The sequence below is a fragment of the Trichechus manatus genome, unplaced genomic scaffold (genome assembly GCF_000243295.1).
Source record: "Trichechus manatus latirostris isolate Lorelei unplaced genomic scaffold, TriManLat1.0 scaffold00058, whole genome shotgun sequence".
Classification (NCBI taxonomy): Eukaryota; Metazoa; Chordata; class Mammalia; order Sirenia; family Trichechidae; genus Trichechus; species Trichechus manatus.
The window spans coordinates 4,739,692-4,758,765 of record NW_004443994.1 but is presented as its reverse complement, the minus strand read 5'-3'; the positions used below and the strand labels follow the sequence as shown (position 1 = coordinate 4,758,765).

General features: G+C 37.4%; 1 protein-coding gene across 7 annotated transcripts in view; it reads right to left on the bottom strand.

Moving 5' to 3' along the window:
• Positions 1-17,895, bottom strand: part of ZNF326 (zinc finger protein 326) — a 36,989-nt gene extending 19,094 nt beyond the window's left edge. The window contains exons 1-7 of one of the 7 annotated variants that reach the window (XM_023733401.1): positions 17,662-17,895; positions 15,074-15,118; positions 11,875-11,910; positions 11,670-11,781; positions 9,122-9,527; positions 6,598-6,796; positions 1,950-2,061 (exon numbers count right to left, since the gene is read on the bottom strand). In XM_023733401.1, the coding sequence (XP_023589169.1) occupies positions 1,950-2,061; positions 6,598-6,796; positions 9,122-9,527; positions 11,670-11,781; positions 11,875-11,910; positions 15,074-15,118; positions 17,662-17,677 (926 nt within the window). In that variant the 5' untranslated portion in view covers positions 17,678-17,895. Of the gene's footprint in view, positions 1-1,949; positions 2,062-6,597; positions 6,797-9,121; positions 9,528-11,669; positions 14,063-15,073; positions 17,304-17,661 lie in introns of those variants that run through there. The other 6 variants (XM_023733400.1, XM_023733402.1, XM_023733403.1 and 3 more) reach the window with 6 other exon arrangements.
• Between the last annotated feature and the right edge of the window lie 1,179 nt (positions 17,896-19,074).

Sequence of the window (19,074 nt, the reverse complement as noted above, 5' to 3'; positions counted from 1 at the left end):
GAGACAGTACACAATATTGGGGAAACCAGCACAACTTGTACAAGCAAAGGTCATGGAAGCTCCATAGACACATCCGAACTCCCTGAGGGACTGAATTGCTGGGCGGAGGGCTGTGGGGACCACGGTCTCGAGGAACATCTAGCTCAACTGGCATAACACAATTTATAAAGACAATGTTCTACATTCTACCTTGGTGAGTAGGGTCTGGGGTCTTAAAAGCTTGTGAGCAGCCATCTAAGATACTCCACTGGTCTCACCCTTTCGGGGGCAAGGGAGAATGAAGAAAGCTAAAGACACGAGGGAAAGATTAGTCCAAAGGACTAACGGACCACATCTCACGGCCTCCACCAGACTGAGTCCAGTACAGCTAGATGGTGCCTGGCTACCACCACTGACTGCTCTGACCGGGATCACAACAGAGGGTTCTGGACAGAGCTGGAGAAGGATGTAGCACAAAATTCTAACTCACAAAAAAAGACCAGATTTACTGGCCTAAAGGAGACTGGAGAAACCCCGAGAGTATGGCCTCCAAAAACCCTTTTAGCTCAGTGGTGAAGTCACTTCTGAGGTTCACTGTTTAGCCAGCGAGTGGACAGCCCCATAAAACCAAATGGGACTAATGAGGCACAGCAGTCCGGGGACAAGGGCTAGAAAGCAGAAGGGGACAGGAAAGCCGGTGATAGGGAACCCAAGGTTGAGTAAGGATAGTGTTAATGTGTTGTGAGGTTGTTAACCATTGTCATAGGGCAACATGTGTACCTACCGTTTAATGAGAAACTATTTTGATCTGTAAACCTTCATCTAAAGTAAGAATAGCAGCACAACTGAAAGAGTATAGTCGATGTCACTGAACTGTGCATGTTGAAATTTTTTAAATGGTGTATCTTTGGCTATCTATATTTTCACCAAAAAAAAAAAGTCAGGAAGGGAGAGGGTTGACATGTCATGGGGTTGTTAACCAATGTCATAAAACAATATGTGTACTACTGTTTAATGAGAAACTATTTGTTCTGTAAACCTTCACCTGAAGTACATTTAAAAAAAAAAAGAATGAAAGAAAACCCTATGGAGCACAATTCTACTCTGACATACATGGGGACACCATAAGCTGGAAATGACTCAAAGGCAACTGGTTTACATATCTTTGATCAAACCTTTCCACTTGACTCTGAAGAATTTTTTCACATTCCCATTGATGTATTTGCCTTTTCTAGGAAAAAAACTTTTTTTTTTTTAAATCATTGTACTTTAGGTGAAGGTTTACAGAACTAGCTTCTCATTAAACAGTACACATATTGTTTTATGACACTGGTTAACATCCCTACGACAGGTCAACACTCTCCCTTCTTGACCTTGGGTTCCCTATTACCAGCTTTCCTACCCCCTCCTGCCTTCTAGTCCTTGCCCCCAGGGTGGTGTGCCCCTTTAGTCTCATTTTGTTTTATGGGACTGTCTAATCTTTGGCTAAAGGGTGAACCTCAGGAGTGACTTCATTACTGAGCTAAAAGGGTGTCTGGCAGCCATACTCTTGGGGTTTTTCCAGTCTGTCACGCCAGTAAGTCTGGTCTTTTTTTGTAAGTTAGAATTTTGTTCTACATTTTTCTCCAGCTCTGTCCAGGACCCTCTATTGTGATCTGTCAGAGCAGTCAGTGGTGGTAGCCAAGCACCATCTAGTTGTACTGGACTCAGTCCGGTGGAGGCCGTGGTAGTTGTGGTCCATTAGTCCTTTGGACTAATCTTTCCCTCGTGTCTTTAGCTTTCTTCATTCTCCCTTGCTCCCGAAAGGGTGAGACCAGTGGAGTATCTTAGATGACTGCTCACAAGTTTTTAAGACCCCAGAAGCTACTCACCAAACTAGAATGTAGAACATTTTCTTTACAATTGAGCTAGATGTGTCTAGGAAACTAATTTTTAATGAGCCCAATTTTCTGACTCTAATGAGCACAAACCTGTATCCATCTCCGTATTTCTCATTATTTTTTTCTCTTCTCCGCCTTTGTTTCTCTCGTCGAGCCTCAATTCGTCGTTTTTCTTTTTCTTCCATTTTAGAATCAGTTTTTGCTGATAAAAGACAAATCAAACATCAAAAGTAAAAATCAATTTTCCATTCTCCTTTTCAAGTCATCAGTTCATAAAGTAGAGACATACAGGATTTACTCGGTAATCATGATTCAAATTGAGTTCACCAGAAAATCTGAATTTGACATTACCCAGTATACTAAAACTTCATTGATGTGAATACCACCATCATGAATTTAGCCATATTTGCTTCTCATCTGTGATTATTTATTATATATTTTTCTTTAAATTTACATTTTCTTATCCCCATTTTAAGCAATAATATACATATCACCTAAAATCACCTTGCGTATCACGCCTTAGGGAATGCTAAAGTACCTGACTGCATGAAAATGGAAGTTCAATGCATACTGGAGTCATGGGTGCAAGGAATTTATGTAAATATATAGTAAAAGCTCTACCAAAATTTCTTAAAATGTATAAACCCCTCCCCTCAAACAGTAGGTTCTTTCTTTCAATGTTTTTTTTTTACTGTGGTAAAATACATATAACATAAAATTTACCACTTTAACCATTTTGAAGTAGACAATTCAGTTGCATTAAGCGCACTCACAATGTTGTACGACCACTAACACTATCTAGTTTAACTTTTTCGTCACCCAAAGGGAAACTCCATGCCCATTTAGCAACACTCCTCATTCCCCTTTCCCCAGGCCCTAGCAACCACTAATCTGTCTTCTGTTTCTATGATTTGCCTATCCTGAATAGTTCATGTAACTAATAATTATCCAATATATGGCCTTTAGTGCCTGGATTCTTTCACTTAGCATAATGTTTTCAGAGTTCATCCATGTTTTAGCATGTATCAGTACTTCATTTATTTTTATGGCTGAATAATATTCCACGGTATGGATATACCACATTTTGTTTATCCATTTATCTGTTGACCAACATATGAATTGTTGATACCTTTTGACTACTGTGAATAGTACTACAATGAACACTGCGTACAAACATTAGTTTGAAAACTTGTTTTCAAGTTTTGGAGGTATATACCTAGAAGCAGAATTGCTGAGTCAGATGATAATTCCATGTTTAACTTATTGAGGAACCGCCACTGTCTTCCACAGCAGCTGCACCATTTTACATTCCTATTGGCAACATATGATGATTCCAATTTCTCTACATCCTCACTAACACTCGCTATTTCCCTTTTTTTCTTTTTAATTATGGCCATCCCACTGGCTGTGAAGTGGTATCTCATTGTGAGTTTGTTCCTTCTTGTAATAAATTATCTCTTGGATTATCATTGTAAAATTTTATCTAGTACAAAATCATTCCTGGGAACTAAAAAAAACTTGATGGTAAATATAGGGTTGCTATGAGTTGGAAGTGACTCAACGACAACAGGTTTTTTGGTTATATATACATATAGGAGCCCTGGTGGCACAATGCTTAAGCACTCAGCTGCAAACCAAAAGGTCAGTGGTTCGAACCCACCAGCCGCTCTACGGAGAAAAATTTAGCAGTCTGCTTCCGTAAAAATTACAGTCTTGGAAACCCTATGGGGCAGTTCTACTCTGCCCTACAGGGCAGCTATGAGTTGAAATTGACTTGATGGCAATGGATTTGGTTCTGGGTATGTATACATCGAAATTAACTTGACGGCAACAGATTTGGTTTTGGGTACGTATACGTATGGGGTCACTATGAGTCACAATCGACTTGACAGCAGTGGGTTTTTTTTTAAATGTATACAAGGGAATGAGTTTCAAAATTACACAAAATCAATACATTAAAATGCAATATCTACACTATTTTTCATTATTTTATGAGGGCTTAAATGTACATTCTTATTTTATTAACCATTTTCAATACCCTCATTCAAAGGTTTCCCTCAAACTGTGACTCTGCAGAATATCCATTTATATATACTGCCTCAAACAGGAAGTGGTTTCATTTCCCTTTCATATGCTAAAACTAGCATATATGTTGTATCTCCAGTCAAATGACAGAATATGGTTCTTTTCCTACTAATTTTCTACAAATGAAACAGTCTAAAATACTACAGTACAGCAAGACCTCTTATTCCTGAAAAACTGGCAGTTATCTTCCAAAATGCCCATTTCACATTTGACAATGAAAGCCTGACTGACCTAAAGAATTTCAGTTTCATCCTTAGCTACACTATTCTCAAGTTTTGCTAAAAAGAAAAAAAGGTGGTCATATACATGTGCTTTAACAGCATATGCCTCTGTTAAGGGCTGGTTCAGCTTTGCTGCCAGAGCTACTGTGAACAGCGCTGCAATAAACAGTAGTGCACTTGATTATTGTTTTGTAGTAAATTTTGAAATCAGAAAGTGCGCATCCTTCTACATTGTTCTTCTTTTTCACAACTAGCTATTATGGATCTCTGATAATTCCACATGCATTTCAAAATTAGTCTGTCAGCTTCAAATCAAGCTTGACTAAAAAAAAGTCATCTGGGATTCTGAAAGGGATTTCACTGAATCTGTAGATCAGTTTGGTAAGTACTGCCATCTTAACAATGCTAAGTCTTCCTAACCATGAACATGGATGTTTTTCCATTTGTTTAGATCTTTTTAATTTCTTTTGCCAATGTTTTGTAGTTTTTAGGGTATAAATTTTACACTTCTCTTGTTAAATTTATTCCTAAGTATTTTACTCTTTTTGATGCTACTGTCAATGAAACAGTTTTCTTTCTTTTTTTTAAAATGGAATCTATCTGCACGTATTAACCTGTTTTATAATTTGGGATTTGTAGCCCTGCTTTGTCAATTTCACAAGTCTGTTACAAAGGTTAATGTAATAACATATGTGGAGTTTATCTGTAAACCATAATATGGCAATCAAATATAATAGTGCTTGCCATAGAGTTTTCTGAGGCTTTTGGTTCAGTGGTAGAAGTCCCCCAATCCATGCAGGAGATACAGGCTCAATTCCAGCCAAAGCACCTCATGCACAACCACCACACGTCTGTTAGTAGAGGCTTGCGAGCTGCTGTAATTCTAAAGAGATTTCAGGGGTGCTTCCAGACTAAGCAGACTAGGAAGAAAGGCCTGGTGATCTACTTCTGAAAATCAGTCAGTAAAAACTCTAAGAATCACAACATCCAAACCCCAACCGATCACGGAGGTGGCTCAGGACTGGGCTGCATTATGTTCCACTATGAATGGGGTCACCATGAGTCGAGGGCCGACTCAACAACAGCTAAAACCTACTATGATCATGAAAAATTTCTTCCCTGGGTCTTCATAAAGTGGATTTTATGTGATGTAACATACTCCTTCATAAACAATACCTCCAGTGGTAAATTTAACACCCCAAGAAAGGGGTTTGAATTAAAATCATAAACAAAGACTTTTTAAAAATACAGATGTTTTGTCCCTACCCTGTATCGATTTATGGAAGAGGGATAGACCAGAGCATATGATTTTATAAAGTGTCTTTGGGTAATTTTGATGTTCACAACTGATTCAATCATTGCACTAGGGGAGGCACGATTCCCAGAATAACAAGCCTTGAACTAAACAAAGGCGAAACGAAAAAAGTAAAGACAAACACATAGAAGTAAAGTTTGTGGAGCTTTCAGGTTGTCTTAAAAAACTGATGTCACAATTCCTGTGTGCCAGAAAGCACAATTCTTAGCAACAATTCAATATAATTAGAGCAATGAAATGAAAGATTTTTCAATTATATAAAAGCTCACATATGTGCTTAGACTGTTAAAAGATTTACCATTTTCAAAGGTATCTGCAAATTAAAACACAACATTACAAATGCTTGAACATTAAGAAATATATTTCTAGAAGTTATCTGCTGAAGTTATACCTCAAAAATGTTTATTCAATAAATAAGTACATTAAAGAAACTATTTCAAACCATTCTTTAGGCTTAAAAAGAAACACCAGACCTTTAATAACATTAAAATTGTAATCATTCAGAATGCTAAACAACAACGAAACTACACCTTCTTTCTTAACTAGCACTCTAGACCAAGAGTTGGCAAATTTTTCCTGTGAAGAAACAGATAATAAATATTTTCGGCTTTAGAGGCCACATATGGTCTTTGTCACATACTCATTTTGTTGTGTTACAATCCTGTAAAAACATTGAAGTCATTATTAGCTCAAAGGCCAGTACAAATACAGGCCAGGGCTGATTTGGAGCACAGACCCTTGCTTTAGACCACAATACAAAAAAGTAACAATAACACAGCAGTAAATAAATAAATTGCTATTCTAAATGTAGCTGAAAAATTCAGTGTTTGATACTATCTACAAATTAAAATACCATTAGAAACAAGATGGTTATTACATCCTCCTGCAAAATTGATGCAAACTGAAAGCCTTGAATTTTTCATGTGAAGTTTTAGAGGCTGAACCAGAAATTTCACAGCTCTTTAATGTTCTCACTAAATTTCAATCAAATCTCATTTTTAGAATTACAATTATTTTACAGTTTCTCAATACAAACTTAGAAAAATATTATCTAAAAGCACTGAATAATTTAAAAAAAAAAAATCCTGAACAAGTGTAATTATGTTTTCTTACTTACTGGGTGATTTGCTGAGGTTCGTCTTCTCCACAGGTTTTGTTAGCTTGGGCTTCTTGATAAAGGTTCCACCGGGCTTATTAAATGGTTGTATCATTTTTCTCTTTATTCCTCTTGCAGCAGCAACTGCCACATTGGTGGGTTTGTTTTGATAGTCAATAACAATTCCAGGTCTATGAACGTTTCCAAAATCTCCCATATGCTGTAAATTCACCAAATCAAGAAATATTAGTATATTTTCCAAAGTTAAAATATGAATTTTATATAAAATTTACATATTATCTATCTTCTAATTTTCACCTGAGAAATCCCAGATATAACTTTAGTTTTACATGTCCACTCTGAACAAACACATTGAAAAACTTTTTATATTATTACATAACTCAAATCCAGTGAATTCGTATTTTCATTTCCAGTAGAACAAATATGGATATTTTCTACATTTTATTTTTACAACTCAAAATCACTTGAGATCATAAACAACGTATGTTCCTGTCAGAATATTACCACTTGTACAACTCTCTGACAACTCCTCTTCAGAGTTCCTAATTGATGTTTTCTCATGAAAAAGACCTTAAAAGAAATCTTTATTTTACTAAAACCTGGCTTAAAACTAAGATACACAAAGACCATATCTGTAAAGTAAAAAAGATTTCTCCCTGTTGAAAAAGGGAATAAGAAGGCTAGATGGAACATTAGCATGAAATAGGAGAGTTAAAGCATAACCATGCATCAACTTCCAGACACACTTCAGATTACAGAATTGCATCTGACGTTCCATTCATATTCTTACCTACAGAAACATACTCTGACCCATAAGCCCAAGAAGCAAGAGTTTACAGATGAAGAGTCATGCAACCAAACAACTCTTTGTGTCCCTTCATCTTCTCTTGTCATTAACAAAATCCACTACACCAAGAGGCCATGTGCCCACAGAAATTTATTCTGCTAACCTTACTTTTAGAAGATAAAGACTCAGGAGTAATCTGAAGAGAAGGATCCAATGGGAATTGTACAAGTGAAGGCTAAAAAAGAAAGTCCTAACAGTTCATCTACTTCATTAACAAGAAGTAAGAAAGAAAAATCCATTCAGACTAGAATGGTGAATACAAAGTACAGGAAAACCTGTTTTACTATTATAAAACAAAACTGATAAAGTCTCATTAAGAAAAAAGCCCCTGCCTAAAAAAATACACAGTACGTTAAATGTTTTCCAAATTCTTAAACTGGGATGGGTTTTCAATTTCTAAATCCAAAGTCTACTGCCCCACGGTTTTTGATAAACCTACCCTTATAAAGTATGGTGGAAAGCAACATGTCAGTTGCTTACATTTGTGTATCATGCCTAGGAATACCTATCAAACCTAGTAGACCTTAATAAATTAGTGTTTCCTGGTTATATATATAGTCACATCAGAGAAATCTTCATTAACTATCCATTAAAGGTGCAATGCATTTTACATAAGAGTAACTGTTATAAGTGCAAAATTTCTACACAAGGATAACGAACTATACTGATGTAACACAGGCTAATAAACAGATAAAAACATGCGCTCAACTACATTTTTATCGGAAGTACTTTCCTCTACAAAGAGATTAAGAGCCACTGACTTAAAAAAAAAAACAAAAGCTTCTTACATTGTAGCAAGGATACAATATTCTTTATATAATCAAACTACATAATATCCCCACAATCTACACACACCTACTAGGTAAAATTTCCTATCAATCAAGTTACCTAAGAACATAGAGCATAATCTTCACACTACATAACTTGAAATTAAACACTTACGAACTAGTATGTTTACTCATTTAAGCAATAATTTACAAAATATTACTTCCTAGGAAGAGGCCGTAAACGTGTTTGTATAGGTAGAAAATTATTCCTCAATAGTAAAGCTAGTGACACAAGGAAAATAAAACCAACCGCAATAGGACATATTGTAAGAGGGTGAGTTAGCAAAATCAAACTGAAACAAATCATTCTACAACCCACTATACACAACAACTTCTTTACCATGTAAACATGGTTAAACTACCCTGAACTAACACCAACTTTTAGTCTCTTGAGTTTAATATGAAATACGAAACTCTGAAGAAATTCTACTTGCCAGAGTTCAGAGGCAAAGTATAAACATTTTATCATACATTGCACCTTTAACCTACTCAAAAGCTCAAAGGGTTCAGTTACCTTTTACAATAATCCAAGAACTATCCCACCAGCAAAACTGCTAGTGTTCACAAGAAAAAATGCAACTCCTTTTAACCCCTTTTAGACCAAACCTAATATCCACACCTTTTAATAAAGGGAGATTTGGCAAAACTTCATGAACAATGATCTCAAACTGCCACTTATTTTCTGAGGTGCTGGAAAAACTTTTAGCCAACCTAAAAATTATGTTTATGACTCAAGATTTTGCTTTAAAATACACTGGGATGAACAGTGCTTATGTTGAAAACCATGGTCTTGAAAGGGTTTAAAAGAGTGACTAGTGAAAAGAATCTGAAAAGATTCTGTTGTACTTACTCCTCGGCCTCGGCCTCTGCCTGTTGATGGTCCTCCAAAAGCATCATAGTTTCTGCTTCCAAACGTATTTTCAGGATAAGCAGGCGTTCCTCTCCCCCGAGAGCCTACAGGCGCAGGCTTCATATGGGGTGAAGAAAAACTGCTGTAGGAAGAGTAATTCTCTCTTCCTCTGTCCTCCATAAACCCAGGCCTCAATTTTGAACGGGAGTAAGGTGCTTCCCAGCTAGACCCGCCCTGGTTTCTACCTCCGAAAGAGTCAAGGCTATTCCGGTAGGAGCTCTCATATCGACCACCATAACTACCTCCGAAGCGGCTTTGTTCGGGTTCATTATAACCATAGCCAGATCTGTACAGATCTCGCCCACCCAGAGAAGACCTGGAGTCGTAAGACTCATAAGGTCCAAACCTGGAAAAGTTGCACAGTGAGGGAAAAAACAAAAGTAAGCTTACTAGTGTTAGACAATTCAAAAGACAAATTATCAGTTGACATTTATCAACTAAAATTCATTTATACCATACTGGTTTGCACAGTTCTAATTCTATTGCACAGTTCTAATTCTATTCACGCTTGATTAGGGCTGGGCAGTTCAACATTTGACCAGATAGAAAGCTATCTGAGTCAGTGTCTATATATGAATTGAGTTTAATAAACCTTAGCTTAAAAATCTGCTTTCTAGCAGCTTTTCTATTTAATTGAAAAGAAAAAATTTGTCATTATTTAAGCCCAGCCCTAGTCTTGGAAAAAGTCATTTGCTAAAGTTCATGAGCTACTGAAACTTTCTTTGAATCCATCTGTAATATTAAAACAAAATATTTACAATAGTTTGGCTTTCAATAGGGACACAATTGAAGAGTACACAGATGTAGGCTATTTGCGACACAGAACAGAACAGATCCTTTTGCATCCCAAATAATCTATATCATAAAACTGCTTCATTGCGCGTGTAGTAGTCAAAATTTGGGGAATTATCTCTGATTAAAAAATGTGACAAACTGCCAAACTTTGGTCAAGTTCAATCCTTAGTTACTTCTCACTTATAAACTAGTAAATCTAACAAATCTAGAAGGATGAACACATAAAATAGGACATAAAAGTAAAAGACCACCAGCATAACCTCTGCATATGAATTTTCAAGGCAGATGACAAAGAATACATTTTATAATGTCCTTAATTATCTGAAACGTTATTTCCTGGCAGGAAATTAACACATAAAACTATTCTAAAAAAAAAGGAGCACACTGTCTCCTTATGGTTTTTATAGTCAACAACAAAAAAAATCATCTTATTTCTCACAAATCCAAACTACAAATTACAAAACTTGCTTGATATCTTACAACAGAGTTTTATAAAGGCTCACAATTACACATGAAATATAAGCAATAACATCTACAGAAACAGTTTATGTACGTTACGTTTACATCGCAACAAGGTAATAACTGATATAATAAAGCATTTAAATGTATTATATTACTTCAATTATTTACAGATTGCTAAATAGAAGGCACCATTTACTTCTGAATCCTAGTAACCATATAAAAATTATTCCTCTTTTCAGCTACAGTTTTCAAAATATCTATCACAACAGTAAAACTGCTATAACTGTTCATTTTAATTTTACTCTACCATAAACCATAGTGGCACACTTGAAGCAGAAGGAAAGAAAGCAAGCATCATCCAGTCCATTATTAAGGAAACCAGATCCTTCAATTTACTGAACCAGGACGACAGCTTCAAATGCCTAACTAGTGTTATTTATATTCAGTAGGATGCTCTGTGCCTCAAAAAGTAGACCTCCTTTGCCTGTAATGTGGTCAACTCTAAAGCCTATAGCTGCTCAACTACAATGTAAGCTTTACAAAGTATCAACAGTGAAATATAAATGCAATCTAAACTATAGTGCATTAAAATAAGCAAAGGTATATTATTATTCATGGTTTTGACACAATGCTCCTAGCCTAGAACACAGATTTTTGGTGTAAGCAGTACCTGCCAATAAATAACCTGGACATGATTTAAAGAAAAGAACATTTTTCTTATTACAATATGCTCTTCCAGCTCACTTTAAAATTAAAAGACTACCTATCTTAAATGTCTCTTAGAAACTGAATATTGCTAGGCTGGTTCAGTTAAACCCATTCTACTCAAAAACTGCTTTGCTGCTTTATATACTACCCCACATTCAGAATTTTTTTTTTTAAATCATTTTAAAAAAGCTTCACAAATAATATTTCCAATAACATATCTGCATATCGTTTGGTCAGGACATTCTGATTGATATGAAGCTTAGAGAAAAAATTAAAAGAAAAAAAAAGTTCACTTCTAGACTGAATATTTTCTTTTATCTGACGTTTTACTAAAATAATATCTGCCAGTAATTTTGAGATAATTTTTATACCCCTTAACTAATACCTTCAAATATTTAAGGTGATTATTCAATGTCAAATAGCGAAGTTCAAGTATCATTAACATACCTAAGAAACACTTAAAATAATATACTCAGAATCTTACAGTTGTCTAATTACTCGGCCTAATGATGAAGCAATTTACCTGTTACCCCCACCACCACCACCGTGATTGTCCATGCCATATGACTGGTTTAGGTAGGAGTCCATGGATCTTTGACCCCCATAGGATCCATGGCCATAGTCACGATCCATCCCTATAAGATTTAAAAAGAAAAAAATTAAGTGATGCTCACCTCTACTGGCATTCAAAAGAAGAATTTTTAGATAAATATCCTTGAATGCCAGACCTCCATAAGATCCAGGGCCATAATCACGATCCATTCCTAAAAAAGAGTCAACAAAAAAGGCGTGTAAAATATACCATTCTCTTCAAGAATCTTTGCATAAAACAGCTGGATATTCAAATCAATCACCTGAGATAATTTATCATTAATATTTATGTTAAACTCACTCTAGACAATAAAGGAAAAATGCACAGATGACAATCTACTGAAAAATTAGATTTGCTAACAAAATCTAATTTCCAAAGAAAACCATATTACCAACTAAAAAGCTCAATATAAGAATTACTTCCAATTTAACCAATATTTATTAGACAAAGGGACAACTGTAAGTGTTATAAATAAGGATGCTATGATTTAGAGCTGACTCAATGGCAACTAACAATAAGTATTAGGAACTATATGGTATATAAAGATAATTAACATAATCTCTATTCTCAAGAACAGTCAGCATTTCATAATTTCAAAAGGAAAAATTTATGTCATTAAGTATTGTTTTTCTGCATCTAACTGCTCTCAAAATGTCAAAATAAAAATTCATAAACAGCCATCTTCAATTAGCCATGTTGACAGTAACTGAAACAGGTATTTCTAAAAAGAAAAATCAGGGATATACTTTGATTTCATTCATTCAAATATCTACTGAGTGTTTGCTGTGTATCAGATATTCTAGGAGTTGGGAATATAGCAGTGAACAGAATGGAAAATTATCTTGTAAATTCTATAGGGCAGGATACTTTACAATTATTTTGCAAATTCTATAGGACAGGATAATTGTCCATTCTGTAAACTGCTGTATTCTCAGCTACTAGAATGTCTGATACACAGTAAACCCTCAACAGATATTTGAATGAATGAAATCAAATCATATTCCTGAAACTACCATAATTTCCTCATTTGTAAAATGCAGACAACAACCCAAACCTCTGCGTAATCAAGCAGCGTTCTTTAACCAGAGGTGCAACCCAAAAGAGTATTTTTCATAACATACACAGCCAGGGATCATTTGTCCTGAGATTAAGATTCAAGAAGTCTAGGGTATGAACTGAACAGACATACTTTGAAAAAGCTCTCAAGGGGACCCAGATGAGAATCACTAAACTTAAGATAAAACATTAATAAAAATCTTAACATTAATGATAGGAATTCCTGGAGATGTTTTTGCAACACTGCACGTTACTAAGAAAATAAACTTCTAATATTAAATCCAACTCTCTAGTAAAGCCTAGTGGAGATCATGCCTTCTACCATTCCAAATTGCTCTCTCTCTGGCAACAGCACTAGTCCCACCCACTCCAGCTTAAAATCCTGGATTTATTTTTACTCATCCCTCTTATTTTTCTGTTACTAGTCTGCCTGCAAGTTCTGCTTATTCTCTCAAGGAAACATCTTTATTTTTTATTACTATTGTCATCTCCCAAATTCAGAGTCCTAAATCCTTATACCTAAATTTATGAAAGAGCTTTTTAAGACAATTTTCTAGTTTTCAATCTAACCTACCTGTGGATGCAAATTAAACTTGCTTTGGTAATTTTATCATGCCACTCTCCTGCTCAAAAATATAAACGGCTCCCTTTCTTCAGCATTCATTTAATATATATTGACTACTTCCTACATATTGAGTAATTTTTATCTCACATCAAATGCAAAGTTTCTCTAAATCCTTAGAGATGATAAATGGAAATTAACTGTATAATAATTACACCTGTAAAATAGCAGTCTATTTCTTAATACATTTGATTAGTTTTATTTTGTGACTATATTGCAACTAACTTTCTTCTGTGTAACAGTTTGCATTTCTTTGGCAGTCAAGATTTTTAATGTCACTCCCTCAGATTCTTCATATAATGCTTTTTTAACCTCACTGTTCTGTGTCACCTCTGTATTTATTATCCTGTCTGGCAGGGCCTTAACTCTTATAACTATCAAAATGACATCCAATTATATTCTGCATCTCTCTCACGATTTTGTCTAACTCTGTAGTCACAACTCTTACATAATGTTTATGTCAATAAATAATCAGGCTCCCTTATGTACTCCTCTAGATAGTTCTTTATATACTAACATACTTGGATGCACTGAAGCAAATGCCTTCCAAAAAAAAAAAGATCTAAACGTATTACCATAGATCCAAAGGACTAATGGACCACAACTACCACAATCTCGGCCAGACTGAGCCCAGAACAACTAGATGGTGCCCAGTTACCACCACTGACTGCTTTGGCAGAGATCACAATAGAGGGTCTCGGACAGAGCAGAAGAAATATAGAACAAAATTCAAATTTTCTTCAGGAATCAATTCAAATTTTAAAAAAAAGACCAGGCTTGCTGGTCCAACAGAGACTGGAGAAACCCCAAGAATATGGCCCTCGGACACCCTTTTAACTCAGTAATGAAGTCACTCCTGAGGCTCACCCTTCAGCCAAAGATTAGACAGGTCTATAGGGCCAACTCATAGGGTTGCTATGAGTTGGAATCAACTCAATGGCAACAGATTTGGGTTGTTTTGGGGTTTTTTTGGTATAAGGCCAACAATAACACATGTGAGGAACGTGCTTTGTAGTTCAATCATGTATAGGAGACTAATGGGCACACCAGCCCAAAAACAAAGACAAGAAGGCAGGACTAATGGAAACAGGGAACCTGGGGTGGGGAAGCAGGGAGAGTGTTGACACATCCAAGGGGTTGGCAACCAACGTCACAAAACAATTTGTGTATTAACTGTTTAATGAGAAACTAATGGGCTCTGCAAACTTTCACCTAAGACACAATAATAATAATAATAAAACAAATTAAAAAATAATGTATTACAGTAGAAACAATATAGAACCAAGCCAATAATCCACTGAACCTACATTACTCAGTATCAAAATTTCTAATTAACAAAAAGAACTCAGCCAGTTTCTTGTAATCCATCACTCAGAATGCAGTCAGGGACTTTTGGGATAAATCAATCCAAACAAAACAGACAAGAGTCAAATGAATTGAAATTACTCCTAACTTTTTTGGATCCCAAATTCCCAATACAAATACTATATATAGCCTAACAATATTAACAGAAGTGATAACATCAAGAGCCAAAACAGTGACGGAAACAAGAACGAACTAGTTTTTTACACTGGTACCTTACTGTTATAGATATGAAGAGAAGAGCTGAAATATACTCCCTCAACAAACTTAAGAGCAAATGAAAGAGAATACTTACCATTAAAGCCCTGATAAGTATTCCTGCAAGCAGAGTGTGTGTAATCTATGAAAAACATTTAATAAAAAAGAATCAGTACTATATTACCAAATATCCAAAAGTATATATCCATTTATTTTTTAAAAAAACACAAAATTTTTAAAATGTCATTAACTCAATTATCTGCAAAAATGTGGTATTAAAAAATTACCAATTAATACTCCATTTCAGGAGACATGTATCTGTTTTCTTCACTACTTCTCCAAATGGCAGGTTTACCATTCAAATTATGGTGATGTAAAAATTAGCTGATAACACCTGATATATAACAACCAATAAAAGAGGGGACCCAGTACAGATTTATACAGAGTAACAAAAGCAAAGATAGATTAAATTATCTATCAAATAATGCAAAAAGCAGAGACATCTGAGAATCAATTCTATGTAATCTATAACTTTTTCAAAGTTAATCTTTCTTTTACCACTTAATTTGTCCTCTAGAAATGTCAAGATCTTATCTGAGAAATGCATATGCATATACGTACATGTGCAGTACCTGTTCAAGATGTAGACCTCATATTTCCTTGTCAAAAATAATTCAATAAATGTTAATATAAACGAGTTAATTTTACAAATAAATCCTGGGGGAAAAAAAGGAATTTAATATAGTGGTCATTTGGATACAACAGAACCCTAGTACACTACACAGGATTACATTTAGATACATTGTTAGTCAAATTCTGTCTCCCAAAAACAGCAGTCACAGGATTACATTTAGATACACTGTTAGTCAAATTCCATCTACCAAATACAACAGTGTTGGGATGGGCAGTGAAAGGGAGTATTTTCTCACTCACATTGCTTAGAATTTTATCACTGACACTGCTGACAATTGTGGATGCACAGTGATAATAAAAGCAGACATACTAAGTTTTGTTATTGTTTTTCAATTATCTACAGACAATGGAGTCCCTTATTGCCTGGGTGGGAGGAGCGTGGCTCCCACTGACCCCAGCCCCCCTTGATAGAGTCTGCTGTACCTTAAGTATTGGTCCTGTCATCAAACTGTAACATGAAAACACAATAATATATTTCTTAAGTTCACTCTCAATTCTGATCACTTCAAAAATTTGTAGTTTAAAGGTTACCTACATCAAAATGATCAAAGTCCAACTAAAACAAACAAAAACACCAGAGTGTACTACTGCTACTAGCTGAACTTCCTACTTCAAAATCAAAAACCAGACCCGTTGCTGTCCAATCAATTCCGACTCATAGCGACCCTATAGGACTGAGCACAACTGCCCCACTGGGTTTCCAAGGAGCTGATGGATTCAAACTGCCAACCTTCTGGTTAGCAGCCAAGCTCTTAACCACTGTGCCAGGGCTCCTCCTACTTCAAAGTAACTTAAAAATATCCACAAAAGGATTATTCCAATCCTATATATTTGGCAGCTTTAATTCTTTGTGGCATGAAATCAAATCAAAGATCATTCAGTAAGACTCACATGCTGAGATCACACCTCATTCAATGTTAAAGAAATGTTTTGGTGGGGGTTACAGGCTTACAGCTAATTAGTGAATTGGTTTTATTTAGAAATGTCTGGTTACTCAGGATTAAATCCAGTTTAATCATTCAAGCCCTTTTCCAAGTCTCTCTAATGCTGTCACTACATACCATTTTATCTTGACACCAATTCCTACAAAAGTTGAGCAAGCCTAGACGGCAGGCGAAGACCAAGTTAATTTTACTTTGTGAGCCTGTGAAAATGGCTTAAAGAGCTGGTGTGAGAGATGACTGAAAGATATACTAAAATACAGTTTGTTTAATCAGTTAGTCCAGCCCAGTTGGCTGTGCACAGGTCTGAATTTGAAGGACATTTCGTGCTTGCTGTGCAAGAACTGCGACTAAAATCCCATCCAGTGAAAATCCACAGAAAAAGGTTTTGGTTCACAAAAGTATTTCAAATTAGAGATTAACGGCAAGGTAAATTTGGTAGATAAATACCCCAGCTGGCTAACCAGAAATAGCTTGCTTTCCATTTTGTACAGATACTTATCGATACATATTATTTACAGACGTCCTTTAAACTCATTTTAAACTAAGAAATACAGAAACATTGTGGCCAAGCCTTTGAAATCTAGCAAGAAGTAATCTGTGGTTGAGGATTAACTAACTAATCAAACGGATGACCTGGGTCGCTCCTGTGGACGAATGCGAGACAAGGTGGAGGGAGGTCCCTGCTCGCCTCTTTACCCGAGACCGGGAAGTTGGTGGCGAGGGGAGGAGGGTAATTTCCACGAACTGGCGCCAGGGGCGAGTCCGGCACGGAGGCCGGAGGCCCTTGAGCTTCTGGGCGCGTCCTTCCCCGTACCGAGGTCGGCACCGAACTCCGCGGCCCCGCCGGCAGCTGACGCCGGGAAAGCCACAAATCGCAGCACAGAGGTCCCCGAAGAGGCCGATTCCGGGCGCTGGGCCCGCGGCGGGCAGGCGGCCTCGGGCCCGCAGAACAAAGCCCACGCGGCCATTTTGAGACGGTAAACAGACCGCCGGCGCAGGCCAGCCCGCCTCCCGCCCGACACGGCGACCAGCCAGAGGCAGCGCCTACCGTCCTCGAAGTCCATGGCGAAGGCTCGGAGCCGACGGCCTTGGCGGCGCTGGTCTGACTTCTGGCCGGTGGCGAGAGCCTGCGAACAGCGCTTCCGCACGATCAGCCGGGATGACCGAGAGCGGCGCTACAGACTCGGAAGCCACCGGCCACAGCGAGGCTGGAGGGGCGGGGCCGACAGGCGCTGCCAGCTGCCGTAGCGCAGCCTGTGATTGGCTGGCGCGACTGATGGGCGGGCGTTCGCGTGGAGGCGGGAAGCTGGGCGCCTGTCACTCCCCTGGGCGCTGACCCTCAGGACCTCTGAGGAGGAAGGAAGGTACAGGAGGGAGAGCCAAAGATTAGTAAAGGTAGCATAGAGCCAAAGATTGGCAGGGCTAGCGGGAAAGCGAGCTGAGTGCTCTGGAAGGTTTGGCTGCGGCCCGCCATGTTTGATCCTGGCAAGAACGAAAGGCTCTATCTGGAATATCTTCGTCCTCCCAAACTAGTAAACCACGTGCCGACCTTTCGCTTTTTATTGGATAGTAATGACTGCTCAGAAAATAAAAAAAAAAGTGCTTATACGAAGTTTCTGCCTTGGAGACACGGAAGTCCGGACGTTTTTAGAACTCTGAGTAGAGAACAGATTGCAAAATAAGAAACATTGATGGGCATGATGCAAAAAAACAGGCTATTACCACTTTCTGAAAGTGCAAAATAAAGTACCTTAAAAATTCACAGATGGGGAGATACGTGGGAGCAAGAGTCGTTAAGCACTTAAACGATGATCACACGAACACACACACACATACAGCCGCTGTATTATCATCACTTTGTAAATAGTATTGAGGACAGTGGGCAAAATTACTAACCCACAGGGCAATATGACCCTGGAGCAGCTAAAACCGCCGGTAAAAAAAAAAAAAATTAATAGCCCAAATGGTGTCAACAATGAGTAGATCACCAGATGATTTTTTTAAAAAGTTGCCATCCGCTCGATTCTGTCTCCTGGCAACCCTACGTGTTGCAGAGTAGAACTGAACTGCTCTCTGTATGCCAGGCCTTTCTTCCGAGCCGCCTCTGGGTGGGTTTGAACCACCAAACTTTAGTTGAGTAGCTTAACCTAACCGTTAGCACCACCCAGCACTCTAATGATGTCAACAGTAATTTGATCTCTACAAAGGAAACTATGAATCAACTATTTGCTCTTCTTCTGAGTCCGTCCACTGGAGATACAATTGGTGGAAAAACTCACTGGATATAGTACATGTATTACTGCCACAGTGGTTAAGCGCTGGGCTGCTAACCCAACGGTCAGCGGTTGGAACCCACCAGCTGCTCCGCCAGAGAAAAGACCTGGCGGTCTGCTCCTGGTGATGGATTTGGTTTGATTTTGACTTACCTTCTCCACTCTGCCTAATTCTCCCCGTTCTCCAC